Raw genomic sequence first — 27495 nt, 5'->3', positions numbered from 1 at the left:
ATGCCCTAATTGCTCACTCTGTTGATTGCTTGAGAAAATACTTTTTTTTGGCACAGTCCAGTGACAATATTCCAGAGAACCCATGACAAACACTTTGACTCATTCTTGAACTGAGTCACTCCACTCATCACAGAAGGGAGAAGACTGAATTAATATGTCAAAGAGATTTTTTTTTGTTACAACGCCCATGCTTTCACTTTACAGTCTAACAGTCTGATTGATTAAACGTGTGTCTGCTACATATAACGATGCGACGTCTGCATAGCATATGACATAGTCGAGAGCAGGAGGTAGGCTTAAGTAATAAAACCGCATAGAAAAAAACGTATTAAAGCTTTCCAATAATAATTACTATTGCCATTATATTATCAACACTGAACAGGCCAAGCACGGCTTCAAGCGTAAAAATAATTGCCATTTAGTACTCAAGAAACGCACTATTAGGAAAACACCTTACAGAAGCGCCGAGACTGTTTTCATAGCAGATATGTTTAAAGTGGCAGTAGTGGTTTGGAGAGCACCTCTTCACACTGTAACTCGTCAGAGGGCGGCTCTTGGACTGTTTTTTTTACGTATCATTATAAAGGCTTAACTCCCTCCCTCTGCGCGTTGTCCCGCTCCTGTGCTGCAAGCGCTCAGTGTCTGGATCTATGTTGTAGATAGCTGGGCTATATGCCACACATTATTAGCCTAGAGGCTGCACATTTTAAAAGTTAAATATCACGTTTTTTTTGCCGATCTTCTCCTTTTGGGCTTTTCCTTTTCTCCTCCACTTGGATACTGCTGACTTGGGCATTGGATATGTGCACACAGGATGATGACAACCCCTTTCCTCCCCGTAGAAGTAAAATAAAATAGGCTTTCGGACACACTGGATTTGCTCCTGTCATTCCATATGAAGAAGTCAAAAGTAAGTAGATGTTTTTGTTTGTCTGTTCGTTGGTTTTGCGGAATAAATAGTTTAATCTGCGGCTTACGCAGCGGGACTTGTTTCTCCTGCTCTCGAGTAACCGGAAAACCGTATAGATCGGGCACGATTTTTATTTTTAACAAGTTTGCGTTGTATTTGAATAAACCGACGGGACATGTTTCCGACTAATTACAGGATATAAGTGACAGCGGGATCAAGTCGTCTGGGTCCCGCTTCCTTCCTTCCTTTGACGCTGTGATGTGGCTTGATTTGGTTGCCAAATGGCAAACCTGATTTCCTCCTTAAAGTTATGTTTGCTAAAAATGTTCCACCTGTGCACACTGTATGATGACTGTGGCACATTTGCGTCTTCCTTATTTCGCTGGAGGAGCAGCGTCCTCACTGCACCCCGATTAGTAAGTTTAACCACGCCGCCCTGTCACTTCAGCCTTCACTTCTGAGAACGGTTTGCGCCGTGCGTAACTATTCAGCGCTAATTGTTAAAATGATTGCACTTATGCGTGAAGCGCATGGTGGTTAAGTAATTTTCAACCTGTAGGTTAGAGTTTATGATTGCTGCATGCACACCTTCGTAAATGGACGGTGTTTCCGTTTGAGTTGTAGTTTAAAGAGTAAAACTACTTTACTCAGTGAGAATGGTGATGCTTGCAGAATTACACGGCTTGATGTTGAGGCCATATTTTATCCACCTCGCCAGGCTGACACAAATCACTAGTAGGTAAATTAAGCCCAGGTTATTAAGGTGCAGTGTAGGACAGCGTGTCACTGTATTTCTTTATGTGTGTATATGTCAGTGGCTCTTTGTTTGTTTTCTGGTAATTGATATGCTCTTTTATCTGCCGTTTTTCCATGTACTGCAGGTTATTCATCAGCCTGCTTTATGTGCGCTGCAGGTCCACTTCGAGCTCCGTCTGTGAGCCTTGACACTGTAATCTCTGACCTATGACCTGGCTGATTGAAAACTGTAGGCTACAAGCAGAAGACTAAATGCACAGTTTAACATCACCATTACTTTTGGCAAATCAGTGAATTTCTATTTAATTTTGGCATTTTACCAATCTGTCATTTTTATTCCCGCCATGAAAGATTTGAGCCTCCAAATCTATACCGGCAGGTCCTCATCTGAGCACAAGCAACTGCTTTATACAAAATTTTAACATTTCATCTAAATTGAAGCCCGTTTACATTGTTAGAAACCATGACTATATCTTGATGTTAGGAAGTCTGCTGCATGAAATGGAAAGCATTTAGTTTGGGTATCTGCGTGCTGCGCCTGTTGGCTAAACTAAACATAGGAAGGTTTAAACTAAATCTCATCTCCAGGCTGTGTAACTGAACCCTGTGCATTTCAGGTTTTTGACTAATCTCAGCCTCACTCTGCTTGGCAGTTTAAGCCCATATTAATGACTAAATCAGATTAAAAAATAAATAAATCAAAGGACATGAAACATGTCAATATGGATATACCAGGGTGTGTACGTGTATGTCCATGCATAAGGGACGTCTTTGAAGTTTCGCAGACTAAGGCTGGGCATGTCTGCCACAGTTAATCTCATTCTGAGCAGTTTCCTTTATTCTTTTTTTTTAATGAAGTTATACAGTAAGTTGTGCTGTGTGGTTGGACACCTTCCATCTTTTCTTCATGCACTGATATTGCAGCAGTTTGAGGTGTGCTCCTCTGTTATCAGAAGTAGAAAATAAAATAAACATTTTATTTATTTTATTTATATGTATCAAATCTGTTGAAAAAACTGAAATATTTCTGGTATTCCTTGGCGATGGAGAGCTCCTTGTTTATTCCTCTCATAATTTTTACGAATGTTAGGGCATGTAGCAGTAGATTAGTATATGTTTCAAATGCACTTTAATAAAGGTGTCATTTGTCAGAGAGTTTTGAATAAACTCGAGCATTCATAAAAACAAGCTATGGCACACAAATGTGGGGAAACAAGCATGAGTACTGGCTTGTTGCATCACACCACAGAACATTTGGCACCAGTAGGGAGCGCTAGTTTTCTGATGCTAGCCACGCGGGGCTTTGAGCTGTGTGAGGTTTAGAGAGACATTGTGTATCTGGTCTCCTGTGCCCTTCCTGACACACTAAGGAATTTAGCTTTTTATTGTTAATTCAGCAGAAAGATTGAAAGATTAAAGCCAAATATTCAGACAGCTAACATTTCGACAAGTCATCTTGTCAGCTCCAGATAAGATAAGATAAGATAAGATAGAACTTTATTAATCCCTCGGGTGGGTTCCTCTGGGAAATTCGATTTCCAAAAAAGCACAGCACCGACAGAAGTTACAGAGTTATACACACACACATATATATAAATACAGAGACAATATAAATAAAATATACGAAGGGGATAAATAGAATAAATAGGAATAAAAATAAAAATACAAGTGAATTGCACATTTCAAGTATTGAGTCTATTGCACCGTTGACTATTTACAAAAGTATTGCACAAAAGGTATTGCACAGTAGCTCCCTGCTCCTCCAAAGATCCCTGCGATGTTTTACAGTCTCCTCCTGTATACTGACTGTGTTGTTTGCCCAGATTAAACATTTCAATCCAAATAAAGTGACACAAGGCAGGTGAAGAGGCACTGGAGTATTTCAGCACCAGGATAATTTAGACGCACACATGGTTTGGCTTTTGGAGCCAAGTCCAGCACAGGCTGTAAATCCAAAGGCCCACAGCTCACATAATCCAGGCTCAGTTTCCTTCTACTTTATTGTTGTGGCCTCTGGCCTGCTGAGGACCAGCATGCAATCGAATCCCTCAAGTAAACTAAATTTCTCTATCTCTATCTTTGTTTTTTTTTGTTTTTTTTGATGTGCAGGAAATATAAACTTGAAGGTTCTGACTTGAAGACAAATCACAAAATCGAATGACAGGCCTCTGAATAATTAGATTTACTGTGTCATGTTCCAGAAGGCATGCTGCAGGTAGGCGTTGTAGCAAAGTGGGTGTTAATGTGTCAGAATTACACTCTCCAGTAATCACAGCTGAATGAATTAGTTAACAATGAGATTATATTAGCAGCAGGAAAGGAAACACAAAGCATTAAATTAGAGCCCGCATGCTGGGCTGTGTGAAATCCATTCAATGCATAACGAGGTGTTGCTGCTGTTGCATGACATATTTAGTGCTTTGAGATGCTTATGGCTTTTTAGAAACCGCACCAGACTATATTAAAGTCAACACTAGTTTCCACTGGCTCTTTCACATTCATTAACATCAGCAGCCCAAGGGAATTTATGCCACCTATGAAGATAAAGCATTAAATCACTGAAATTCCCAGGTAGGCTGCCAGTTATGTTAGCTAATGTCTTGTTTAACACATGAGTAGCTCACGCTACTGATGAGTGTCTGTTTGTCAGTGCTGCATATCAAGTCGACCCTATGACTCACATTTTAATCACAGCCCATGCATCACTGCATATCTATCCACATATTATTTGCTTTGTTGTGAATGACACTCATCACTGCTGAACTTTTGTTTGGCATTTTAACTGAACGTATCTAAATGCTTGCATAGTTTTTCAGATAGTCGTCCTGTCAGGTTTATTTTTTAACTGTTGCGCCATTACATTGATTAGATTTATCGTCAATCATTTCCCACCTGCTCTTCTGTAACACAATCTGAATGCCTTTAAGTTTAGAATAAAGTTCTGTGTGCTGTGGTTTATTTGACAGCAAGAATTAACTAGTTTATGAGCACGCTGGTCTCTGCAGTAACTTGTGATGATTGAGCCACCTAACTCGAGGTTGCATGGGATTGGAGAGGTTTATTTATCTTAAGGATCACATGTTATTGATGAAAATGAAAATGAATCCGCTTTGGTTGTTATTTTGTTTTTAGGCCCTGTGGGAAATGCTTGAATAATTGACTCTGAGTATAACTGAAATTGCTTCATATCAGAGTATTAGTGGTTAAAGACTGATATTGCAAACATGTTTAATCTCATCATAGCCCAATGAAGTGAAACCTCAATCAGGGGACATTCATAGAACTGAAGGACCAATTTGAAGGTCTTTTGTGAAGAAGATGAAATAGCCAAAAGCAATGTTTTAGCAGACAAAGCTTGCACAGTTCAGCAACTGTGAAAATTAAAGAAGACAGAGCTGATGTTCAGTTGCAAAATGCTCACCCCATATGCACCATCCAGGTCCAAACAGGAGGAATTCAGTACTTCCTAGAATTTAAGCCTTTTTTCAAGAACCAAAAACTGCTGGAGCCAAAAAAGAAATGCTTGTTCTCTCAAAATGATTTTTTCCACCTATAAAAACCATTCAGAACATCAGCAATATTGAAGGGAATGTACAGGAGCTAAACCTACAGCTATTAGATGACTACCAAACCTATGTTTTATTAGCGTGTGAGTGTGTGTGATTTTTCTTTGTTTGCAAAGTGCTATATTTTGCTCTACAGCTCTGTGTAATTATGGTCTTAAATGGTGACTTTGCCCTTGTTGAAAAAGATTTGTAAAGCAACACCATAAAAGCAACGCTGCAAACCTGGATTGATTTACAGGATTTTCTTCTGTCACAGAGCCCAGGCCTCGTGTCTGAGCGTTTGATGTCTTATTTCTGCAGGAACAAGACGTCCTGTCCCAGATTCACCAAAGGCCTTGTTTTTATCCCCTGTCTAACCTAACGCTCCCATGAAGGGCACATGTCTTTGAGTGCAATATTTTGCTAGAAAGGTGCCTGTGTCTATACCTGCTTGAAAATCATTCTTGACTTCAGTGAGGTTTGGGATACAGAACCGCTGAGCTCCTCTCTTCCAGTCATCTTTTATGTGTCAGATGACCTTAAGTATGTTTGTCTTTATGCAAGAGTGTAGAAGACCTTTCACAAGGTGCTCATACAGCCAGCAAGGAGAAAGAAAACATGATTGAAGCAATTCCTGAGAGTTTAAAATCAATGTTTATAGAACTCTGATCCATTAACCACTTCATGCTGAGGTCTGTCAGTTAGGAATTCCTGCAGGCTTTTTCTAACTGATGTGCAAGCCTGAAATGACTGGTTGGATCAGTTCAACGATTTATCAAACCTGGGTTTGGTCTCTATACAAAAGGCGCCGTGACTTGATGTCATGTGAATGCAAACATTATTGGGGAAATTACCGTCACAAGGAAGAGGGTACATGACCAGAGCCAAGCAGATGGGTCTGTTCTGTAGATTGGCAAAATATTTTGAGCAGAAACCATAGGGATCTATTTGTCAGAAGCAATTAGTAGCAGCAATTAGTAGCAGCCCTTTTTCATTTTCCCTCTTTAAAAGTCCAAAAATCTGTCTCAAATGATCCCTTATTTGCTGTTTAGTATAATGTACTGGACTGGTAAGTGTAGACTTGATGCACTGTGTGTGGCCTTGCAGGATTTATTAGTCTCAGAACTTTATTTCTCAACGAGAAGTTGAGTTTAAACAACTGCTTGGAGAGACATTTCTGCATCTCATTTTCTTATTTTAATGACTGCATGACTAATTTATAAACACAACCAATAAAGAGCAAGACAAAAGGTAAACAGTTGCAGCTTCCCAAAGTGGATTTTATGGTTTTTGCTGTGCTTTATCTCATTAAATATGTCAAAGATTTGGTTTTGGAGTGTTTGGAGCAGAGAAATTGCAATTGAAATTTGAAAGTATTCCACAAAGTTTTAAAACAGCAATCGATTTCTTTTGAAATATTAATAAATGATGGAAGCTTCTGCTCTCACCACCACAGACTCTGTAATTCTGTTGAAATGTATGCCTGTTCCCACAGGGCAAAGTGTTTCAGAGTGGTTTCTTCTTTAGCCAAGAGACATATGTGCACAGTGTGAATCAGCTATGGACCCACAGTGCTTCTTAATAAAGGAACCTCTCCTTTCTTCACCTTCTTTAATCTGCTTGTTACAGTCTACAGTCAGGCAAAGTCAAAATCTGGTTGAGCTGGCGCTTTAAAGGTTTACATTTAGGGATTAAGGTTTCTCAAAGAGTATCTATAACATCATTTTAAGTACCTCCATGAGCTTTGGATTTAACTCTTGTGCAATTTCTTTTGAAAGTAGTGAACTCCTGCTGTCAGGTCACAACACCTCACAATTGTGAAGCTTATAATCTGTTGCCTTTAAACTAGAGTTTGTGTGTGGATTTAGTTGTTGCTGCGTCAAAGCAGGATTTTTAGTTAATATGGTTTCTGGGTTGTTTTTTTCTGTTTTGTTTGTTTTTTGTTGTTGTTTTTTTGGAAGAAGCTTTCGCAGAATAAGTGAAAACACATCATCTGTTTTGTGGATTAGTTCATCTTTTCTCTGAAGAAATATCTCATATAATTAACACACTATTCATACTGTGGTTGCACATGTGTGTCCATTCTCTTTTAAGGACCTTCTTTCTTCATTTGAGAATGGCATCTTGCCTTGAACTCTTATAATTCAGTGTCCCTTATGAATACAGGCCCTTCAGATATTTTTACGAGCGCAAATTATCCCATCACTGAGCATCTGTGGTATACATCTGATTCAGAACAGTTGCTAGGGGGTATTAAGATGATGCTGCTTTTTTCCTCCCTCGTGTTTCCAATCTATTAGCTTGCAAGTTGAAGTTTCCACATGATCAGTTAGGACAACTGTCATAGAATTTAAAGTCAGTGTTAGTCATCTGGGCTGTTTAAGAAACATGAATGAAATGTGTGTGGGTTTTGTCATATCCATTTTACTTTAAGGCTGACATGTTCTGTGGTGAACTTAAATTGTGGTTCAGGGAATGTCACTTTCAATTGCTGTCAGCTTTAATGTGACTAGTTTTATGAATTTAATATTACATCCAGAACCCTTTTAAACCCCAAACTATTTGTAAAATTCCCACTTACCAAAGCTCAGTTTCTTTATTCTAAGGACTAAAATTAACAACCTTGAAAATATACAGTGACACCTAACATTTATACTTCTCCCATAAAATACTGTAAGTTGGAGAATAAAGAAATCTTTTGAAGTCAAAAACCAACTGTTACTGATCCTGCCCTAAAGATCTGCAACTTCAACTCTGTTGAATGTAATCTAACATAAATAAAGTATAAAAATGCTGATATCCATTAAGTGGTAGCTTAAATCTTTAATGAATTAATTTGTCCTATCCTTCCTATCCTATCCTTATCCTTCTCTCCTCATCCCATGGGAGATGGATTCTCCTCCCTTAGCCTAATTCTGCCTGTTTTTCCTGTTAAAAGGGAGTTTTTCCTTCTCACTGTCACCAAGTGCTTGCTCATAGAGGGCAATCTGATTGTTTGTTCTTTCTCTGTATTATTGTAGGATCTTTTCCTTACAATATAAGGCGCCTTGAGGCAACTGTTGTAGTGATTTTGGTTATATAAAATGAATTTAACCAAACTTAATACACCCTCAACGGGTTGCGATTTACCAATACATTCAGTCTGGACCAGGTTCAGCAGCCCCCAAGGAAAACAGTAGCAACAAGATATCGATATGGCAAATATTCTGTTTTGAAGTCCAATTTTTAACTTTAATCTTAACTTTAAAGTTGCATTTCTGGTCATTAAGCATGTAAATAAAAATATCTGGTTTCACCTCTTGTTTAGCAAAATGAGATACAGTTGTGCAATCTCCAAGAAAGTTTATAATTTTTCAAGTTTTTGCCGAAATTTATTTCTGCAATTTCTCTATTATCGGGAAATTCTATGTTCGTACAACACAGACCCTTGCCTCCAGCTCATTTGCATTTGTGGTATTTGCCACTAGATTGCCAGTGCGTTAACACTGAAAGATGCATGAGCAGCCCAATGCAGACGCCCAGCCACAAGGAGATCATTTTTTGGCACGTTGTGTTCAGTGGTTAGCAACAAAACCAAAAGCTAAACTACACTGGAATTTTTTTTAAAAAACAAAAGGAGGCAACATACTTTCCCACTTTCCCAAACAATAAAGTAAGAGTAAACTACAATTGGAAACCTAAATCTTTTGTTAAAAATCTATTTCTTTTAATTGAAGAATTGTATACTGTCTGTAATTCATACTGTCAGCTGAACATTTCTGTCTGTGCAGTTCAGTATGCAACAGAAAATGATTTTTGATGTCTGAGGAGAGAGCATTTGTTATCTTTTAGTCACTGGAAAATATGTCTGTACCTCTATCTCAGTCAGGGTTGAATTCTCTGCTTCACACTGTAATCAAATTATACTTCCTTGTTCCTGTTAGACTGCTTTTTAACAGCATCAAGTACAGGGCGCCCTTCAACGAAGCTGTTGATCTACTTGTCTGAAAGTATCTGAAAGTATATGAATCTGATAAACTGATCTACTATAAACCGGTTACCATAAAACTGACAACTATGGACCACCAATTCACATATTCGAGAATGAATCACAAGTTCAAAATATTATGATTGTTTTTGTTATGAGGAAAATGTTGTACAAATTTAGTCAAGCTTTTGGTGAGAAGGTGTAAAATATATCACCTACATCTGTAAGATGATCTGAAAAAATGCACAGTTGCACAACTCAAGATTCCTTGTTGGCCAGGAAAAATTCCCCTTCTTCAGTAAGTGCATATTAACCAGATCTGTCTAACCCCTTATTTGTTGATAAGCGGCTATATAAAGGGATTGTAAGAGTATCATAAAACACATTTTTTCCCACTCTTTTCCTTTCCAACAAAAACATTGTAGAGTACACAGCACCATTTTATCCTTTTCCTCCCTTTTTGAATTTTTTTTCACAGTAGCAAGATGCGATTTCCTGCTGTACACAAACGGTGCACTATAATTGCAATTAAAAGTATGCATTGTTTAGTTCAACATCTCCTCTATTAAGGATGTAGCATTCAAGGGATGTCCTATTTGGTCAAATAACAAGCTTGTTTTGACATTTAAAATTATAGCTTTGACTGTAAAATAAATAAACAATAAATAAATTGTGTGCTCAGTAAGTTACCATAATGGGAGCCTTAATTCTTCATGCACATGCTCATATGTTTGGACAAGTCTTAGCGACAGTAGTCTGATTTGACCACTGCTCTGTCGTGTCATACAGCAATAAGTCTGGATTGACTTTTGCCCTAAAGATGACATTAACAGCAGACACTTCACTGTCTCCAAAAGACACCTGCAGATTGGCTTCTTCTCTGTATTACCCTTTAATTTCCTAGCAAGATCATTATTTGTGTTTTCATCATTAAAGCCTTTAATCTGCTCCAGATCAATCATACGTTGATGCTATTTGGTTAAAAGGACTGAAACATTTGGTGCTCTTTCATCTCTGAAACCTATTGTTTTACGCAGCAGGGGTTGTCTAATTTCTACCTAAATGTTGGCAAGGTCTGATCTCATTAGACATTTGAATAGGTTTGTTTGTTTCCTGTTTTTCTCAACAACATATGCTTAATGGCACACACACAACGAAACGAATTGTTTTCCTCATTTATTAAATGAGCGATTTCTCTGAAAATCTGTCATTAGCTATCACTACTTGTGGCCATAGTAGTTTAATTGATCTCAGCTGCTGGTAATAAATTGGCCTCTGGAGACCACCTTTCTGTGTGACGTTATTGTACGTTTTTAATTAAAAAGTAAGCCATCAGACCTAGTTAACAGATCAAGTAATTTTTATCTTCTAAGCCATTCAAAGTATTTAACTGTTAGCTGTTAGCTGTTTATTTGTAGGGCTACACCAGTCGGTTCAAGCCAACTGGGTTAATAGCCCCATATAACAAATTAGGTTTGTTATAGATCCACATTAAATCAACCTCAATGAAATTCACTGTTTACTCAACAAGTTATGTCTCTTCGTGTATAGGATACAGTTTAATTTTGTGACAAAATAGCTATACTTTTTTTAGCGGATTGTGCACTTGCTATAATCTTTGATATATTTTTCTTTTTCTCTTTTTCTTTTTAAATTTAATCTTTAAATCGTTCTGCTTCTCATTTCAACAGTGTAGCTGATATGTAATTATAGGAAAAGAGTTTATCTGAATGGGTACTGAGACAAAATTGTAGAGTACTTTGGGCTGTCAAGTTGAACAGGAAGCAAAATATTCCCCGAAACCCAGATGTCTGACAGTTATCATCTCAAGACAAATGTCGCTTGTAAATGTGTCAGACATAGTTGAGGAAATGGTTTTTACGGTTTATACCTTAAGGTAAATTTATAAAATTATTATTTCCATTTGTACAGCAGTTAGAATTTCTCAATCAGTCTCTAAAGTCTTATCTGTTTTTTGAGGTAAAAAAAAAAAAAAAACAGAGCTCCAGAATAAAAATTTGACTACACTACTTCCTGATGAGTTGAATCAGGAAGAGAACGAGCTGGTAGTAATTAACATATTCTTTGACAAAAAGAAAAGAAAAAAAACACAAAACACATTTAAAGGTTTTAAAAAAATTCCAGGGTATTCATTGGAAACCCTCGGATAACTTGAACCTGAATCAACTCAAGAACATCTAGACAGAAACGGCAGCCTGGTGTTTTCCCTCCCCATCTTTCATCATCTGGTCTGTTTTAATCCTCATTTCAAAACATGGGAACTAATGACTAATGGCAAAATTCAAAACAGTGATGTAGGCAAAAGATTATGAGAAATGTCCATCTATCTGACACAACAGGCTGCATGTTGCCATGGTAGACTAATGTCATGCAAGGTACTGTGCTCTGCTTTTATGAGATTACGTGGATAACAGGGCCACGAGCCCAGCAGTCTGGAGAGCCTGTTCAGCTAATTAGGCATCGGGTTCAAAGTGGTGATGGAAAATCAGACGGGATAATCATTATCTGCATCATTATAATGAAAACAGAAAACAGGCTTTCAGCAGGCCTCAAGAACTGTGATGCACCTGATGATGGAGAACAGGGCTTTATTTTGGAGGCTTGTGAATTAATATTCAATGATTTTGGTTCTGATAATACTACTATTACTACTACTACTTCTGATACTGTTAAAACAAAAAGTGGTTGTAAAGTGTCCGACAGAAAAATGCAATTTTGTGCATGGGAGATACTTTCATCTCCTGTTAGTGCAGCTGTGTCTTCTGTCTGAAAGTCAATCAGAAAGCATCAGGGAAATGTTCAGATGACCGAGTTCAAGTAAGTCAAAGTGCTGTCGGTACTGAAGCCTTGTTGTTTATTGATATGTTTGGCCTGAGCTGTGTTGGGAATTCCGGAGCCTTTCTGGAACTTTTAGAAACAAGATCTGTTTGTTTTTTCGGTGTGTATTATTTTAACAAGATAGTTCCCATATATTTTTATTGTTGAAATTAGACCGCTCACGATAAGATACAGTTGTGTAAAAATATGGTGTATATGCTATGGACTACGTGACAATATGATACTATTACATTTTACATGGATGTCAGATTACACTGATAGTCTTAGGAATGGTTCCACTATCGTGCACTGTAAAAATAACTTTTGGTCAGAGTGCATAAATTACAGTCACTCTCTTTGCAAATTGTACATTTAGAGGACTTAGATTTCCATGACCGTACCGTCTTCAAGTAAAATAGAACTTATTGCAGCAGTATCGTGCACCAACTGATTTCTACACACAGCTTTACAAATTCCCAGTATCTTTATATTATTTTCTTCAAAGTAGCCACATAGTAGCAATAGTTGTTGCAATGTTGTCCCACACAGTTGCTACTTGGTGAAATAAATTGTTTTACAAAACAAGGTTTTAACAGTGAAAATTGTTGAAAAGTGAAGCTAAATCTCAGTGTTGTTCTTGTTGCACAGCATTTCTTCAACAGTGTTTTTTTTTTAACATTGTGTCCTTGCGTAAGTCTGTACCTCCTTCCTGTGTTGCCAACACACAAAAGTAAGTCAACAGCTGTTTTGATCCAACAGCAGAAATTTAAGCAGGTTTGCGTCTGTTGTTATTTTTTGTTTGAAATGTTTAATGGTAGGTCTGCTCTTAAACCTCTGCTGAATAAAAATCAAAATGATAGAGAGTTGTACTATAAATATGAATGGGAATTGTAAACTACAATTTGGGTTCTTTTTTTCTTCTGTCAGCACATAAGTAACACATGAATGGTTTTCCTAATCCAGGAAGACAGCTCAGCCTTGGAGCAAAGAAACAATTAATTATACTTTGGTAGTAATCCAGATCTAGGAGTCCTACCATTTGATTTTTTTCTTCTTTTTTTTCTTTTTTCCTTTTAACCAATTACATAATCTGATTTTATTGACTCGGGCAATAAAAGAAAACGTTAAATTATGTTTTGTTTTAATACTTAAATTCTGTATTTTCTGGTCACTCTCAAAAGGCCATCATCATATTCTATTTCAAGTATTCAATTTCCATTTTAAGTAAACCTTTTCATAGAATAATATGATGTAAAACTAAAAACCTCTTGGATAGTGATAGGATCTGCATTAATTATACAGAAATGTCAGGTCTCTCTACCACCATCATAATTGAAGCAGTTGTCCTAGTCCCCTCATCAGCCCAATCTAACCATAAATCTTATGAAGATTTGTTTCAGAAAGACACTTAACTTTCCAGCACCAAGAGGTTAATCGAGTTCTTTAACATGTTACACCCAGTCTAACATTCGTTGATTGGTTGTGCTTAGCTAATTTATTTCATGGGTTATGAATCTGTCTCATAAGGATCCTGGAATGGTGACTACATCCCCACCTGATGTGTTTGCTGATGTTTTGTTTGTTTGTTTTCTTTTTTTTGTTGTTGTATTTATTTATTTATTATTATTTAGTTTTATTTGTTAGTATATTTACATTTGCAAACATTCAGAAATTATAATGTTGATAATAGCAAACCAGTCACAGGAGGTCCACATGTGCACAACAGTTAGCTGTTTACTAGCTTGATAGTGAAATGATAACATGTCTTCTGAATGTCCTTAATGACCAAACATAATTAGCAAATTTTTCTTAATAATCTTTTCACTGACTTAAATTTGATGGGATGCTTTCTAGTCTGTGTGAAGTTTTAGGGTTTTTTTTTTTTTTATTACAGCATGAGCAACAACTGCACACTTGACACACTGAATCATCTTTTAAAAAAAATGTTTCTATATAGTGAGCATGTCCATTAAGCTATGTAAGCTTAAGCTATGTAAGAAATGTAAACAGATGGATATTGTGGCTTGAAGAGGAATTTTAAGGATTCTAGCCTGCTGAATTCACTATAAGCCTGTAACTCCATACACTCAGGTACTGTAGCAAGTTTCTGCATGTAATCCATACTAAAGAAATTACGGGCAGCCTGGACACTGGACATTAACCTAAAGGAGACAACAGATACACTTGTTTCTCGTTCATGAGCATCACTGTGCACACATTCTGTACAGACAGTATGTTAAAGACAAAAAACAAGAGTATTGGAGTGGTTTGAGATGTTGTGTGATAAACATCAGGTTTTGCTTTGCTGAAAAATCCCAACATTGTACTTTAGTTGTAGATAGGGAACTCTGTTTTTATTATCCCTCATTTGTTATACAAATATGGTTAGAGGTTAAAGATTGAGGCATAACTCATGAATTTAAGTGTCCAACAAACTTGCTTGTTTTTCAACCCCGACTTCCATTTAAAGACAATAGTTGGATGATACAAGCTACAAGGAATTGAATTACATTCCGTCTTTTCCTTTAGCATTTCCTGATGTAGATGGATCATTGTTCCACTGGCTTCCTGTTGTGGCTTATTGTGACTTACATATAGCAACAGGAGGAACACTGGTGGGTTTGAAGATTTGAAAATTACTGATCTCACCCCCAGGCTGGCAGGGAAATGTAGATGGTCCAGGTCTGTGCCGCAGTTAGTTGTTGCAAAATAGTATGATCATCATTAACAATAGAACAAAATCTTGTTATAAAGGTTGCCAGATTAGATGTGGCATAGTTCCCTTTGTGAAACACTTAAAATTTTATCCACCAAACAGCAAGTTCACATTGAAGGTTACTAATGTGTTTTTGGGCTCTCCTTCTTTTTGGCCCCATCTTTACTGAGAGGAGAATTAGGGATCCATTGCATAAGAAGCAGGTCAGCCAAAAGACTGCAAGCTGTCTCTTCATGAGCCTGAGAGTAACTTTAAGAAGCTATGTTTACATTATTGTTCTTACTGCGAGACATATGTTTTTAAGAACAAATATCTCATTTAAATGGCAGCACTCTGTTTCCAATCACTTTAACACTTGGCAAGTAGCAATATTACAAAAAGGGATATTATCCAAAGGATGTAAATTTTAAAAGGTTAACGTTTGGCATCTGATATCTTCTATTTAAGTACACAAATTTAAAATAATTAATCACAGTCGGACCTGATATAAGTATGCTGATACTTGATGGGGTTTTTTGGGTTGTGTGTGTAAAACTTCAAGACTTTTAAAGTAGCTCTTTCTCTCTTTTCTGGCTACCCATATGATCTACCCCGACCTGACAAGACCATAAAAACATTAAAACATGTAAGACAATGACAACAAAAATCCCTTGTCATTGAAAAATAAAAATAACATCTAGTACTGTGTCATTACCCAACTCTGTTCCAGCATGGCAGAGAATCTATTTCTTTTTTCACTTCGCTAGAAGTTAAAGAAGAGCCAGGAACTAAAATACTATTATAACTAAAGCAACTGCCAGTTAAAACAGAAGGCAAGTGAAAATTGAAAGCAGTCCTCTGAGTAAGAATTCTGTTAGTCATCTTATCAGACTCTTTATTGCATTCTTTAAGACCTTTGCATAGATTTAAGACATAACTTGAATTGGTTTTCCAGAACAAAGACAGTAATTTATCCAACATTGCAGGTGTGACATTACACGTCCTTGTAAAATGCTTTGATGTGTCTCCACCATAAAGACTAGCCAGTAAGAATAGTACTCAACACAGCATTGGCAATACACATTTATTATATGGCTGTAAAATTGTCATATTTCATTGCCAATTGTATTTCTTGGTGACTTCTATAAGAGAAAACACATCTTTGTGCAAGTAATGGCCAAAGGCTTGGGAGGCCGAGTTGTTAAGCATGGAAACACCAACAACTCTAAATCTTGGAAAGTTGCAGGAACAGCTGCAAAACCCACTCTTTTTGTTCTTAATCTGATTTAGTGTGACTTTTTTTGCTTTTGCTTTTTAGGTACAGTGAAACTCTAATCTAATGTCTCACATGAGATTCTGATCATAAATGGCTTTTTATGTTGAAGATGTAACTAATTGCCAAAACATGTTTGTCCCTTCTGACCTGCAGAGTTGGATACACGTCTGTGTCCATTTCCTGCTGTTCATTACGCTTGGGGTGCATTCAGATAGACTTAACGTCAACCCAGTGACCAATGACATCGCTAAACTCTCCACTTTGGTAAGAGAAACACTCCAATTAAACTGTATTTGAGAAATTCTAAACTAAATGTCTATTCTGGTATGTTATACATGGCAGGCTACCACTGAACAATCTAAAGCTATTATAGCTATTAAAATATAGTCAAATGAACACACAAAGCACAATGCAAAGGCATTAGAACTGTATTCAAACCAGTGGCAGATCTTGAAAGTCTTTGGTCAAACAGCTGCAAACACTGTATTTCTCCAGAGAACCATATTTGATCACTGCCATCACTTAACCGTGTAATGTAAAAACTACCTGTTTATCTTTCTAGAATATATATTTTAAATAACTACTCGTCAACAGAGGAGAAAAAAGAAAGTTAGCACCTGAACAGGAACAGGAACAAAAAAGAAAGCTGTGTAGTTGTTTCACCAAGTCTTTGTGTTCATGGTTTCAATAATAGTAAATTCACAAATTTTCAAACTGAATGAAAATTCATGTTTTTATGATGTTGCCTGCAGTTTAATGTTAATGTACTTTCTTTTTTTTACAGAGACAAAATATTCCTAAAGATTACCTAATTCCTCTAGAGTACATTCCTAAAGAAGAGGTAAGATATTGTGACATCTTTCAATGAACAGGCAGTAACCAAATTTATGACAAATCTAGCAAATTGATAAGCACAAAAAAAATGCTTTAATTGTCCTTGCATTTGACGTTGTTACTTCAAAGAGGTGAACCAGGTTTATGGCCACTCTGAGTCATTTGGCATATTTGGATTGATTTGGGTGTGTCAGGATGGTAATAAATCAGCAATAAGATGAAACCAGTCTGCTACCAATTTGCAATTGGATTGGTTCAAATTGTTAATAACATAGAATCTGTTGTGATAATACAGCAATTAACTTTTATAGGTGAACAAAAGTGCAAAGTCAAGTCCCCTATTGCCACAGACTGCACTCAACGCCACACATAGACTCAGACTAATTGCAGTGCGTTAACAATCTGTGTTTATAAATTAGGCAGCAATTATTGGCAAACCTTCAACAGTCTGTCTGAGAATGATTCGAGTCAGTTGGACCACAAATGTTTTGACACTGGTTGCTTCTTACCTATGTAATTACCTTGCCTTTGAAAGTGGTTACTCAGAGATTGAACGTGACGCATGCTCAACCTCTGGGTGACCAGCTGGTCACCGCAACTGCCACTTTTCCCTAGTTCCAAGGCTGCCATTTACTCTAGTATGACTGAGCCATAAGACGATGAACTCACTGACAATGATTACCTTTTTTGAGCTACATCCCCATGTCAAACTATCAGTAAACACATCAGCTATGCTGCTATCTTATACCATGTATGTATCACACAGTTCATACATCTCATGTTACATATGTGTTCCTTTTTTTCCAGGCTGGGATGTGTTGGATGAAATTAAATATCTTCTATTTGGAGGAAAGCTTAGTAAGGTTATCAGAAAAGTTTGGAAACGTTTCATCCAATAAAGAGAACATTAGCATATTCATTCAGATTCTCCAAGAACAAAGGGTCCATATGCAGGATCTGGTAAGTTCATTGTTTACTGGTTATCTTTTACCACTTTTATTACAGATCCAGCATCCATGACAAACACTGTTGAAATGTGCATTATATATAATTGGATAATGTATATGAAAAACACATAATCAAAATATATAGTGGCCTAATTATTTAAATTGAATGATTTTGGATGAAGTTTTTTTGGACTGCAAAAAAAAAAAGAAAGAACGAAAGCATGCAAGCTTCAGGTATGCATTTAGTCACATGATTTTCATTTAATATGGGTAGAAATGGGTTTTCAACATTTTGAAAGAGTTACCCATTCTCACAGGTATTACGCAGCATATAGTCTGTTTCAAATACATGGTCGCTACTGGTTTAGGTTCAGAAAGTAGGAGTCATGATGCTTACTCTGTTAATTCACAAGTTATTCTCACACCAGCTTTGCAAGCGAGACATGAAAGGCTGCAGTACACTGAATGTCTGAAATACATGAAGCATTTGCACAGTCATGCACTTTCATGTGATAATATGTAGAAAAGCGCAAGATTGCATGTGTGTAGAAAAAATTAGAGATTTTTTTGGAAGGAAAAAAGAAATGAAATAAATGTATTTAATGAAAATTGTGTCTCTGTATTTCCAGAATGACATCATGCTTGATTTTGAGTGCCACTATAGGGAAGAGAGGTTTGACACCAACCAATACTTTGACTTCATCGAAGATTTACTCAGAGCTGCACAGAATAAAGAAGATGCACACGACTGTGATGTTCCTCCCTGTCCCACCTCACCATACCCACCATTAATAGACGAGTATTCAGAAGGTGAGTACTCTATATAACACTTTTATGTTGTTAGACATGTTTGTGTAATTTCATTAGTTTAATAAATGAAGAAAAACTAAATGGTTAATTGAGGTGTGAGATTTGTTGCTTTATTGCTGAATTCGTGTGCAAAGTTTGTATTGATTGCAGCATGTTTGTAGCTACTGTGCACTGGGTTTTGCAGAAAATTTACTATAAGGCCATTTGTGATATATAAATGTTTGCTCATTTGTGTTTGCCTTTAATTCATGTTACAAAAAAAGGGTAGATCTTTTTTTGAGCCAGTGGTCAAATGCTAAGTCAGCATTTCCTCTTACAGATTCTTATTGATTAAAATAAAACAAAGGATAAAAAAAAAGCACTGGGTCGAACTATTTGAACTAATATATCTCAGGTGTTTCTGCAAAAGTTCAGTTGTAACGCCTCCACAACAAGCTGCATGTTGCACACTCGTGTTCACTCCATCTGGAGTGTGATGCTTTAAGCCAAAGCACACTACAATAAATGACAAGACTGGCAAAATATCTATCAGTCAGTCCAGCTTTTCTTGGACGAAGCTGATGTTTTTAAGGTAGTCTGGATTTCGCAATCTGAATTTGAATTCATCTTTTTTCATTCTGCATGAAAAGAGTCAGCAAGGAAACAAAAAACAAAAAAATGTCAGAAGAGGATAATCATATTTTTCACATTTTAGTTTCACAGTTAAGATCACTTTGTAATGCACCTGATATTCTACATGTGCCCTTAAAGATATGCATTTAAGATTTGCACAACATTTTTCATTTTATGAAGTTACCACTTTCTCTGTATCAACAATTTGCATTCATTAATGTTGAGAAAAATTGAAGAAGGTATAATCACTTGAAAGTAAAGAACACTGTTTAGTACTCATAAGTCAGATAACAATAATAAAGAATAACTGAATAGGATTACTTTTAATGATGATCAGTAACAAGCAGAAAGATTGTTTAATCACATTTTCATATGTGATATATTACAGTATATCATGATATAATTTGAAGTCAGTTTAATACTTAGCAACCAAAGGGCTACACAGCACGAGCGCGTCTAATACCTAATACCAGATTACCCAGAGAAGTTTGCACAAAATTAAAACTAAGCCTTGTCAAAACCACAGTTGGAAAGGAAACTTTAAAACTCAGAGAAATGTATAATCCCCCCAAAAAAATAATGTTATAACTATACTAACAAGAATATAAATTTGCAAAAGAATCTAAACTAAGGACTGAGAACAATAAAACACACAAACCCGAGGCATAAGTTAAAGGTGTGGGAAAGCAGGCAGCGTTCAGAAACTAACCTTAACTCTTGAAAACGCCCTCCCAAAAAATAAATTTAAACCCTGAACATTTCCGTCACAAGTTCATTCCTGCTTGTAAAACTACAGCCACCCTCTTAGGAATATAGTGAAAAGGCTTTATTTAGGACAGACCTCTTGTGGCTGTTTGGAGAAGCTTTTAATCCACAAACCATTATTTCTTCACAAGAACTTTGCAAGATAAGAGCTGAAAAATGTTCTCAGCGGTCAGATGGCCCATAGAGACACGGCTGAGTCACAGGACCGAGGGAAGATGTCCCAAGGTAGCACATGTGAAAAGGAAGAAAAGAGCCGAAACCTGATTGTCTACACGTTGAATACAGAGCAATCTTCCCAAGCGCTTGGCTTTTCTTTTGCGGAGTGGTTGGATGAGCTCTATTGTGCGTGTTTGAGGGGAGAGTAGAAAAAGTGGTGTTGAGGTGCCTTTTTAACACCTGACAATAAAATGTTGACACTCCTCTCTTCCCTTAATTTCCATCCCTTTATGTCACTTTTTCATTTGTCTTGTTGTGTTTTCTGGTAACTCTGAATCCATCTCTTTTGTGTTTTTCTGTTTATCCTTCAGAGTCCCCCACTACCAGCCCACCGTGTCCAAATGACTGCAACACAAGTAAGTCTGTGGATATTTGCAAGAAAAAAAAAAGAGCTGCAAAACCAGTCCAGCTGGTGTACCAAATGGGCAGCAGTGTTTTTCCACTTTTGATATCAAGTAAGCCAGTGCCCTCAGAATGCTGTCACTGATGAGCAGTGCTCTTCGGGGCAAATTCCTCATCATGTGCCTCGCCTTGTCCTTTTCAGAATCAGAATACTTTATTGATCCCTGGGGGAAATTATTTTTTGTTACAGTGCTCCATTTTAAACCAACATTAAGACAAGACAGACAATACGCTAACTAAGAATAGTACAATATATACATATATATACATACATACATACATAAGTCACTCATAAATACATTTTAAGTGTTTAAACTTTTAAGTGTTTACCTGCCTACTCAGTTAAAACCCCTGCAGGGCTTTGCATCTTCACAAGTTGTCAGTGTTTTGATTAACTGCACGTGGAAATGCAGACAGAATGTACATTTCATTAAATACTGATTCATAAACATTCGTTACAGTGTGAAGTGTAAGTGCGTTGCAGAGTGGTTGTAGTAACACAACAGAAACACTGAAGGGGGAGATCAAGAACATGGTGATATAATAAGTTTCTTTTTGTTTACTGTTGCTTTCCTGATAACCACATTAACCTCCAGAGAGATTAAATTTCAGTATTTTATTTGAATGGATGCCAAGAAAATCTTTGCACATTATCAGTAGTTTGTGCCGCAAAATGCTCTTTATGTTAAAGAGAGTAAGAACTAAGAAATAAGGTACGGTATAATATTTATTTGGTGATGCTCTTTACTTTTCACGGTAAAAACAAAGAAAATTTAATTATTAAAAAAACAGAAATCACTGAAGAAAAAGTTTATTTATTAATATTTAATCATAGTTTAAGTAATTTTTAAGAGAATTTGTCCTTTTAATCCTAGGTGAGCAACAAAGACTCCTGCCTGAGGTGGTGGAGAGAAGCCTTCTCTCCTTACTCTTCATTCCACTTTTAGCCATCGTGTTCTTGCTTGTATGGAAGGTGAGCCAACCTTTGACCTCAAACACTAAGCTGAAGTACCTAAGATATGAAAATGTCGAGAGATACAGTCGTGCTTTGTTCCATTGAATTTATGAGAGCTGGCGGCAGCCTTTCAACTTTGTGCCATTGTTCTACACACCTCGTTGATCCTTGTGGTGAACTTTGGAATTAAGAGGAATTTTCTAACCTGGCACAGGTCAGATCACGGAGGAACCAGGACGATGTTCAACAGAATCCTGCAGAAGAAGGACTCACAGGAACAGAAGGGACTGCACCTCCACTAGATACTGAAATATCAGAAAAGTGAGCTTTTTTTGTTTGTTTGTTTTTAATTTACAGGCAATGCAAATTTGCAGCAGTAAAATAATGCTCTGACTTCTTACTGCAGCTGGATTAGTTGCTTAAAACTGATTGAGCAAGCAGTCTGTTAATTATGTACTATTTATTCACAAAAAATATAAACAGAGATCAAAGGTATTACTTCAGGCATGAAAACTCTAAAATAGCAAATTTGCAGTGAAATATTGGAGGTGTGGGTTTTGTTAAAATTGTGAATTTAGTAGTAGAAAATGTTTTGTGTGTTTATTATTACACTATTTTTAGGCCTAGGCTTTGGACTCGTATCAAATTCTGCTGCTACTTTACTTTTTACATTTCCTTCATATTCACTCTTTTGTAAGTCCCCTGATTTCATAGAAATATTTCATAGAATATCATCACTGTGTAGTCAAGACTCTTTAAAGAAGGTCAATAGCCTAACTGTTGCACAATGGCAAGAAACAAAAAATAATAAGTCATTATTTTAAATTAAAAAGTATATGCACAAAATAAATAAAAAAATAAATAAAAAGGTAATTTTTCACCTAACTGTAGGGTGTCGCTCATATATATAACCCTCATATTGCCACCCATATTAAAAAGTTTAGGAGACACCTCTGTGCTAGTCCATCACAACAATGTACTAAACATTCCACAGAGATTTTGGCTGAAGATAGCACTGACATGACTGACACAGCACTGTTACTGCAAATATCCTGATTGCATTCCCATGATGAAAATCTCCACATCTCAAAGGTGCTCTATTGGATTGAGATCTGGTGGATATTGAGGCCATTTGAGTGCACTGAACTCAGTTTCATGTTCATGCAACCAGCTTGAGACAATCTGAGCTTTGTGACATGGCGCATTATCCTGTTGGAAGCAAGCATCACAAGATGGGCACACTGTGGTTATAAAGGGTTGAACATGGTCGCCAACAACACTCATTTAGGCCGTTGTGTTTGAACAATGCTTAGTTGATACTAAGGGGCTCAAAGTGTGACAAGGAAATATGCTCCACACCAGCAGTCCCCAACCTTTTTTGCGCGACGAACCGGTTTATGTCAATATTTTGGCGGCCTTTAAGGTATCAGGGATAAATACAACAAAATAAAACCAGTACCGGTACCAAAATAAAGATTTATTCATAATACACAGGAAAAGACCCAGGGAAACCTAGTTAACGATAAAAATGATTTTTAAAAAATCAATAAAAATTAATAAGACCCCCAAAAACCATAAATTTCACACCCAAGCCTCAACTCTTGCGACCCGGTTCAAACGACTCCGGTACGGGTCTGTGACCTGGGGTTTGGGGACCGCTCGCTGCTCCGCACCATTGCACCGACACTCTGAAATGCTCATACAAAGTCGGATGGATGCACACTTTTATGGTGATGAACCCAACTTCTGACTCTACCATCTGATTGTCTTATTGCCAAACCATCAGACAAGGAAACAATTTTCCTTGCGCTTTCCGGTTTCTGCCAGTGTGAATTGCAACAGTTTGTTGTTCTTATCTGACAGAAGATACGATCTTTGCGGGCCTCTACTGCTGTAGCCATCTTCTTCAAATATGATGCTTCCTTGTTGTAACCTACCAACCAACTGAATGCAATCAGACCAATCTCCTCTGACTTCAACAAAACATTTTAACCAAGAGGACTGCCACTCACTGCATATTTTCTTTTCTCTTATTTTTGGACCATTTTCTGTAAACCCTAGAAGTGGTGGTTGTGTGGGGAAAATCCCAGCCAGCATGGCACCAACAAACATTCCACTTTCAAACTCATTTAAATCACCTTTTATTCTTATGCTTGGTTTAAATTTCAGCAGGTCACCGTGACTGTGTCTAAATGCTTAAATGCATTAATTTGCTTCCATGTGATTGATTAAGTTCCATTAGTTAATTTTGCCTGATAAAGTAGCTAGGAGGGGTATATATTCACATCATAGAAAAAGGTTTGAAGATATATATTTACTGCCAGGACTAGTAAAAAAAAATGACAAAAGTAGTTTTCCTACACTTTTCAAGCGTCTTGACTGCATTGCTCACGTTGTCCTACTGTACCAACCTTGACTCCTGTCATGTGAAAGCCATCTCTGTTGTTCTTGATGTCTTTTCTTGTTTGTTCTTCTGCTTCTTCTTTTTCTTTCACTGAAAGATAATGTCTGTCTGTTCAACTGCAGGAACATGCTGAACGTCATTGAAATAGTGTAAGGCTTCTGCATTTGGTGTTCTTCGGTGTATTTGGTAAGATTTTTGACATTGCTGTAAATAAGAGCAAATACATTTCAAAAAGCTCTAAAACCTCATCTCACTCTCCTTTCTCACAGGGTTCTACCCTTTTCTTCTGTTGGTGTCTAAGGGTGAAAAGAAAACACGAAGCTGAATTCCATTGTGAGACCGTAGAGGCGAAAGGCCTGTTCATGACTGCTCTCCAGATTCACGATGGCATATTACATCACCGAGACTGTTCTGGTTTAATCACACACTTATATCATGCGGATAAGCTTGCCTTTCTTCTAAGACTGCATGCTTTTGAGAAAAAAAAGTGAGATATTTGCTGTTATAAACTCCTGTTCCACACTCATCCTGGGACTCTATGACTCCGACTAATCATTCATCAGAATCTGCTGGATCGACAGATCTTTGGGGGAAAGCTATGTCTTTTTACCAGCGTGTCATTCAGTCTGGCTGTTTTTGGGCCTGCCGCTTCATTTTCAAGGAACATACCACAAGGTGACCAGTGTTATGCTGGTTATGTCTTGTATGTATGAACTTAAACCTGAATTACTACCTCCGGTGACCCTCATGTTAACCACACCTTCAGCAGCTCCACAGTTTCCTCTGCCTCCAAGGTTTCCTTAAGATTAATAATGTTAATCTTTGTTGTTCCAAGATGTAGTCACATTATCTGCTTTAAGTACAGTATGTACCCATGGGGATATATGATGTATTTATTTATTGGTGGCAGCACTCAGTGGCTGCTGTTCATGCAACTATAATGTCTGAAGTTAAGTCATTTAACAGCACCATTACTAAAGGGCCACACATTTAAAAAAAAAAAAAAAAGAAGAAGAAAAAAAGGTTCTGTATACTAACACATCGCAAACCCCAAAACATATTCCTCCTAAACAAGTGTCATTTTCTTATTGGTGTTGTTGTTGTTGTGCGTATATGTAATTCGGGTGATTTAGAATGTGTGAGAACACATGTATACAGAATATGCTGCTTTGACTAACTTAGATCTAGACTGTTAAAATCTGCAATGACATTCTGCTAACAAGTATCAGGGATGACGTCTGTGGATTCATATCTTTTTTATTTTATTTTATTTTATTTAAAGGTGAGTTTTTCAGAACATAGAAGACAGGCACATATAAGACAGCAACCGGCTTCCCTTAGCAAATGTTTTAGTTCGACAATGCCTTTATTTTTTACTTTACACACATCTATGTTTGCAAGGCAAAAACTGTTACATAAGAGATTTCTTGATGGCCATTCCTCAAAGGAAAAAACACTAAATTGTTTGAGACAGAAACAGAAATATTCAACAAAGACCTTAGCATTTAGATTTTTATGATAAACTATCTTTCTTTTAAACTGTTTGTTCAAAAACCAAATGTAATCGTAAATCAGGCTCATCAAGTGTAGACTGTTCACTCATAAGGTTTCGTCTGTTCTTGCTTACTTTGCCTTTCAATACTGCCAGAATTAGTGTTGCACAGGAAAAGCACTCGTAGAAAATCTGATGAAATAGTAAGTGCATTTATCAAAATTAAAATGCTAATAAAGGTCAACAGATGATATGAGTTTTTAAAAATTGACAAAAATGCCCCTTACCTTTATAATCCACAAAGTTCTCCACATATTGAATTTTTTGCCTTAAAGTTGCGCCAACTTATCACAGTATTGAGGAAACGGGCAGCAGGGTTAAACTATTTAAAAAGGAAACTAATCTTCACAGCCTTGCCCAAAGACAAAGTAGGGAATCCAATAAATTATGATGGGTTGTAGTCAAGTAATTATGAATATTTTTAATGACAATCAATAAAGAGGTAGCAGTGTGATTAGGACACACTGACTGTGACCTTTCCCATCAGACACATACCTGACAATGACATAACTGGCAGGACACAAACATCAGTATCTATATCTAGTTTGAGTGTTTCTCTTACATATGTGGTCTTACATTGTACCATGTCCATTCATGTTTTTGTGCCTTGTTTAGTTGGTGTGAGTGACTCGTGTGGAAATGTAAAAGCCCTTCCATGTTTCCGTGTTTTAGCAGAGTGGCGAGATCATTACAGGGCAGACAAAAATAACAGACAGGAGTTCCAGTCTCTCTTCTTCTTTTATTTTTAACTGAGAGTTAAGTTCGTTTGACTTGTGCCCAGTAAAGATTTGGATCTAGTAAAGCAGTGTTTCAGAATGTGAAAACTAAAATGGCTGAACAAACTGCAGTGGTTTTAACTTTTCTGTCCACGTTACATTTTCTCCTTTATATCCTATAGGAAACTTTTAATCTGGTAACTGCTTGTTTCCTGTGTATTTGGGACTATATGTTGGGAATTTTTTCATATAGGAGTAAAGAGTATATTGTGCAAAATTAAATATATGTTTTGTTTTGCTTTTTTTGTTTTTGTTTTTTTATGTATACCACATTGGTGTTCATATAGTTCAGATCAACTTTACCTTTCAGCATCAATAGCTGGAATTTTTTCGTGTGGTATTGTTTTTAGTGTTGAACTGCAAGAAAATGTTCAAAAATGCATTTTTGAGGAACGCTTTTGATCATGACAAATTTCCTGTGACATGTTCTTTATGGCGAGCCGAGTCTGTGTTAGGAAAAAGTATAACACTTTGTTGTCCGTGTAGTCTACACCAACAGTACTTTTAGAGGAAATATCTAAACGTGTGGTATGACAAAGTATTGCAATTTCAAAGTTTTCAGTCAGTTGCTTCCTTTCAAGGATGCATTTTTGAACCGTATTGAAGTATAATATCTATGGCAGTTAAGACCTGAGACTTTCTCTACAGTTACCTTTAGGTTGTGCTTCTCCACATGAAGACTATTACACGCAGTTTCCAATATTCTGACAGAGATACGGGCTTCTCTAGCCACAAATGAGCAAACAAGGTATACTATGTCAAAAGTTGCTTTTATACATGGTCTTTGAATATAATGAGCTGCAACAGGTCTAAGCTGTGAACAAAAAAATAGAAAAAAAAAACATGGTCTCCCATTTTCCTGTCTATGCAAGAGCCATAAGCAGCAGTATGTCTAATGCGGGGAAGCCAGAAAGTAAGCAATTTCTTGCATTAGTCAAGAGAATGACTGCCCTTTAATACTGTTCCTATGTGAGTCGTAATGTGTTCTGATGCATCCTGAACAGTGCTTTTGAGTGTGCGAGTCATTCAGTCCATCTATCTTCAGTGAGTGAGTCAAATGGCTCTAGGCAGGAAATAAGTCTGGGTGCCAAAAAGCAAATGTTATTAATGCCTGGTTGGTATTCTGGGTGAAAACTCTACTGTATTCTGTATTTTTGTATAATTGTAAACAAACATATATGAAATATGAATAAAGTACATGTACCCAGCTGTTATCTGTTGTTTGTTCAAGAATT

At 36.9% G+C, this 27495-nt stretch overlaps 1 protein-coding gene across 1 annotated transcript; it reads left to right on the top strand.

The window, feature by feature from the left end:
- The first annotated feature begins 598 nt into the window (after positions 1-598).
- kitlga (kit ligand a) lies at positions 599-27495 on the top strand. The gene is made up of 10 exons (XM_086299560.1): positions 599-910; positions 16141-16251; positions 16772-16828; positions 17629-17781; positions 18398-18578; positions 20483-20527; positions 21449-21546; positions 21743-21849; positions 24055-24118; positions 24202-27495. Exons 1-9 carry the CDS (start codon positions 896-898, stop codon positions 24083-24085), a joined length of 798 nt encoding a protein of 265 aa, XP_086155686.1. The 5' UTR covers positions 599-895; the 3' UTR covers positions 24086-24118; positions 24202-27495.

The sequence above is a fragment of the Aulonocara sp. 'chitande type north' Nkhata Bay genome, linkage group LG7 (assembly GCF_057382095.1).
Source record: "Aulonocara sp. 'chitande type north' Nkhata Bay isolate Kocher_YH1m ecotype deep benthic linkage group LG7, A_spYH_male_GT1.1, whole genome shotgun sequence".
NCBI lineage: Eukaryota > Metazoa > Chordata > Actinopteri > Cichliformes > Cichlidae > Aulonocara > Aulonocara sp. 'chitande type north' Nkhata Bay.
Note: the sequence above shows the minus strand (reverse complement) of the source record. Positions and strands in the feature narration are given on the sequence as shown.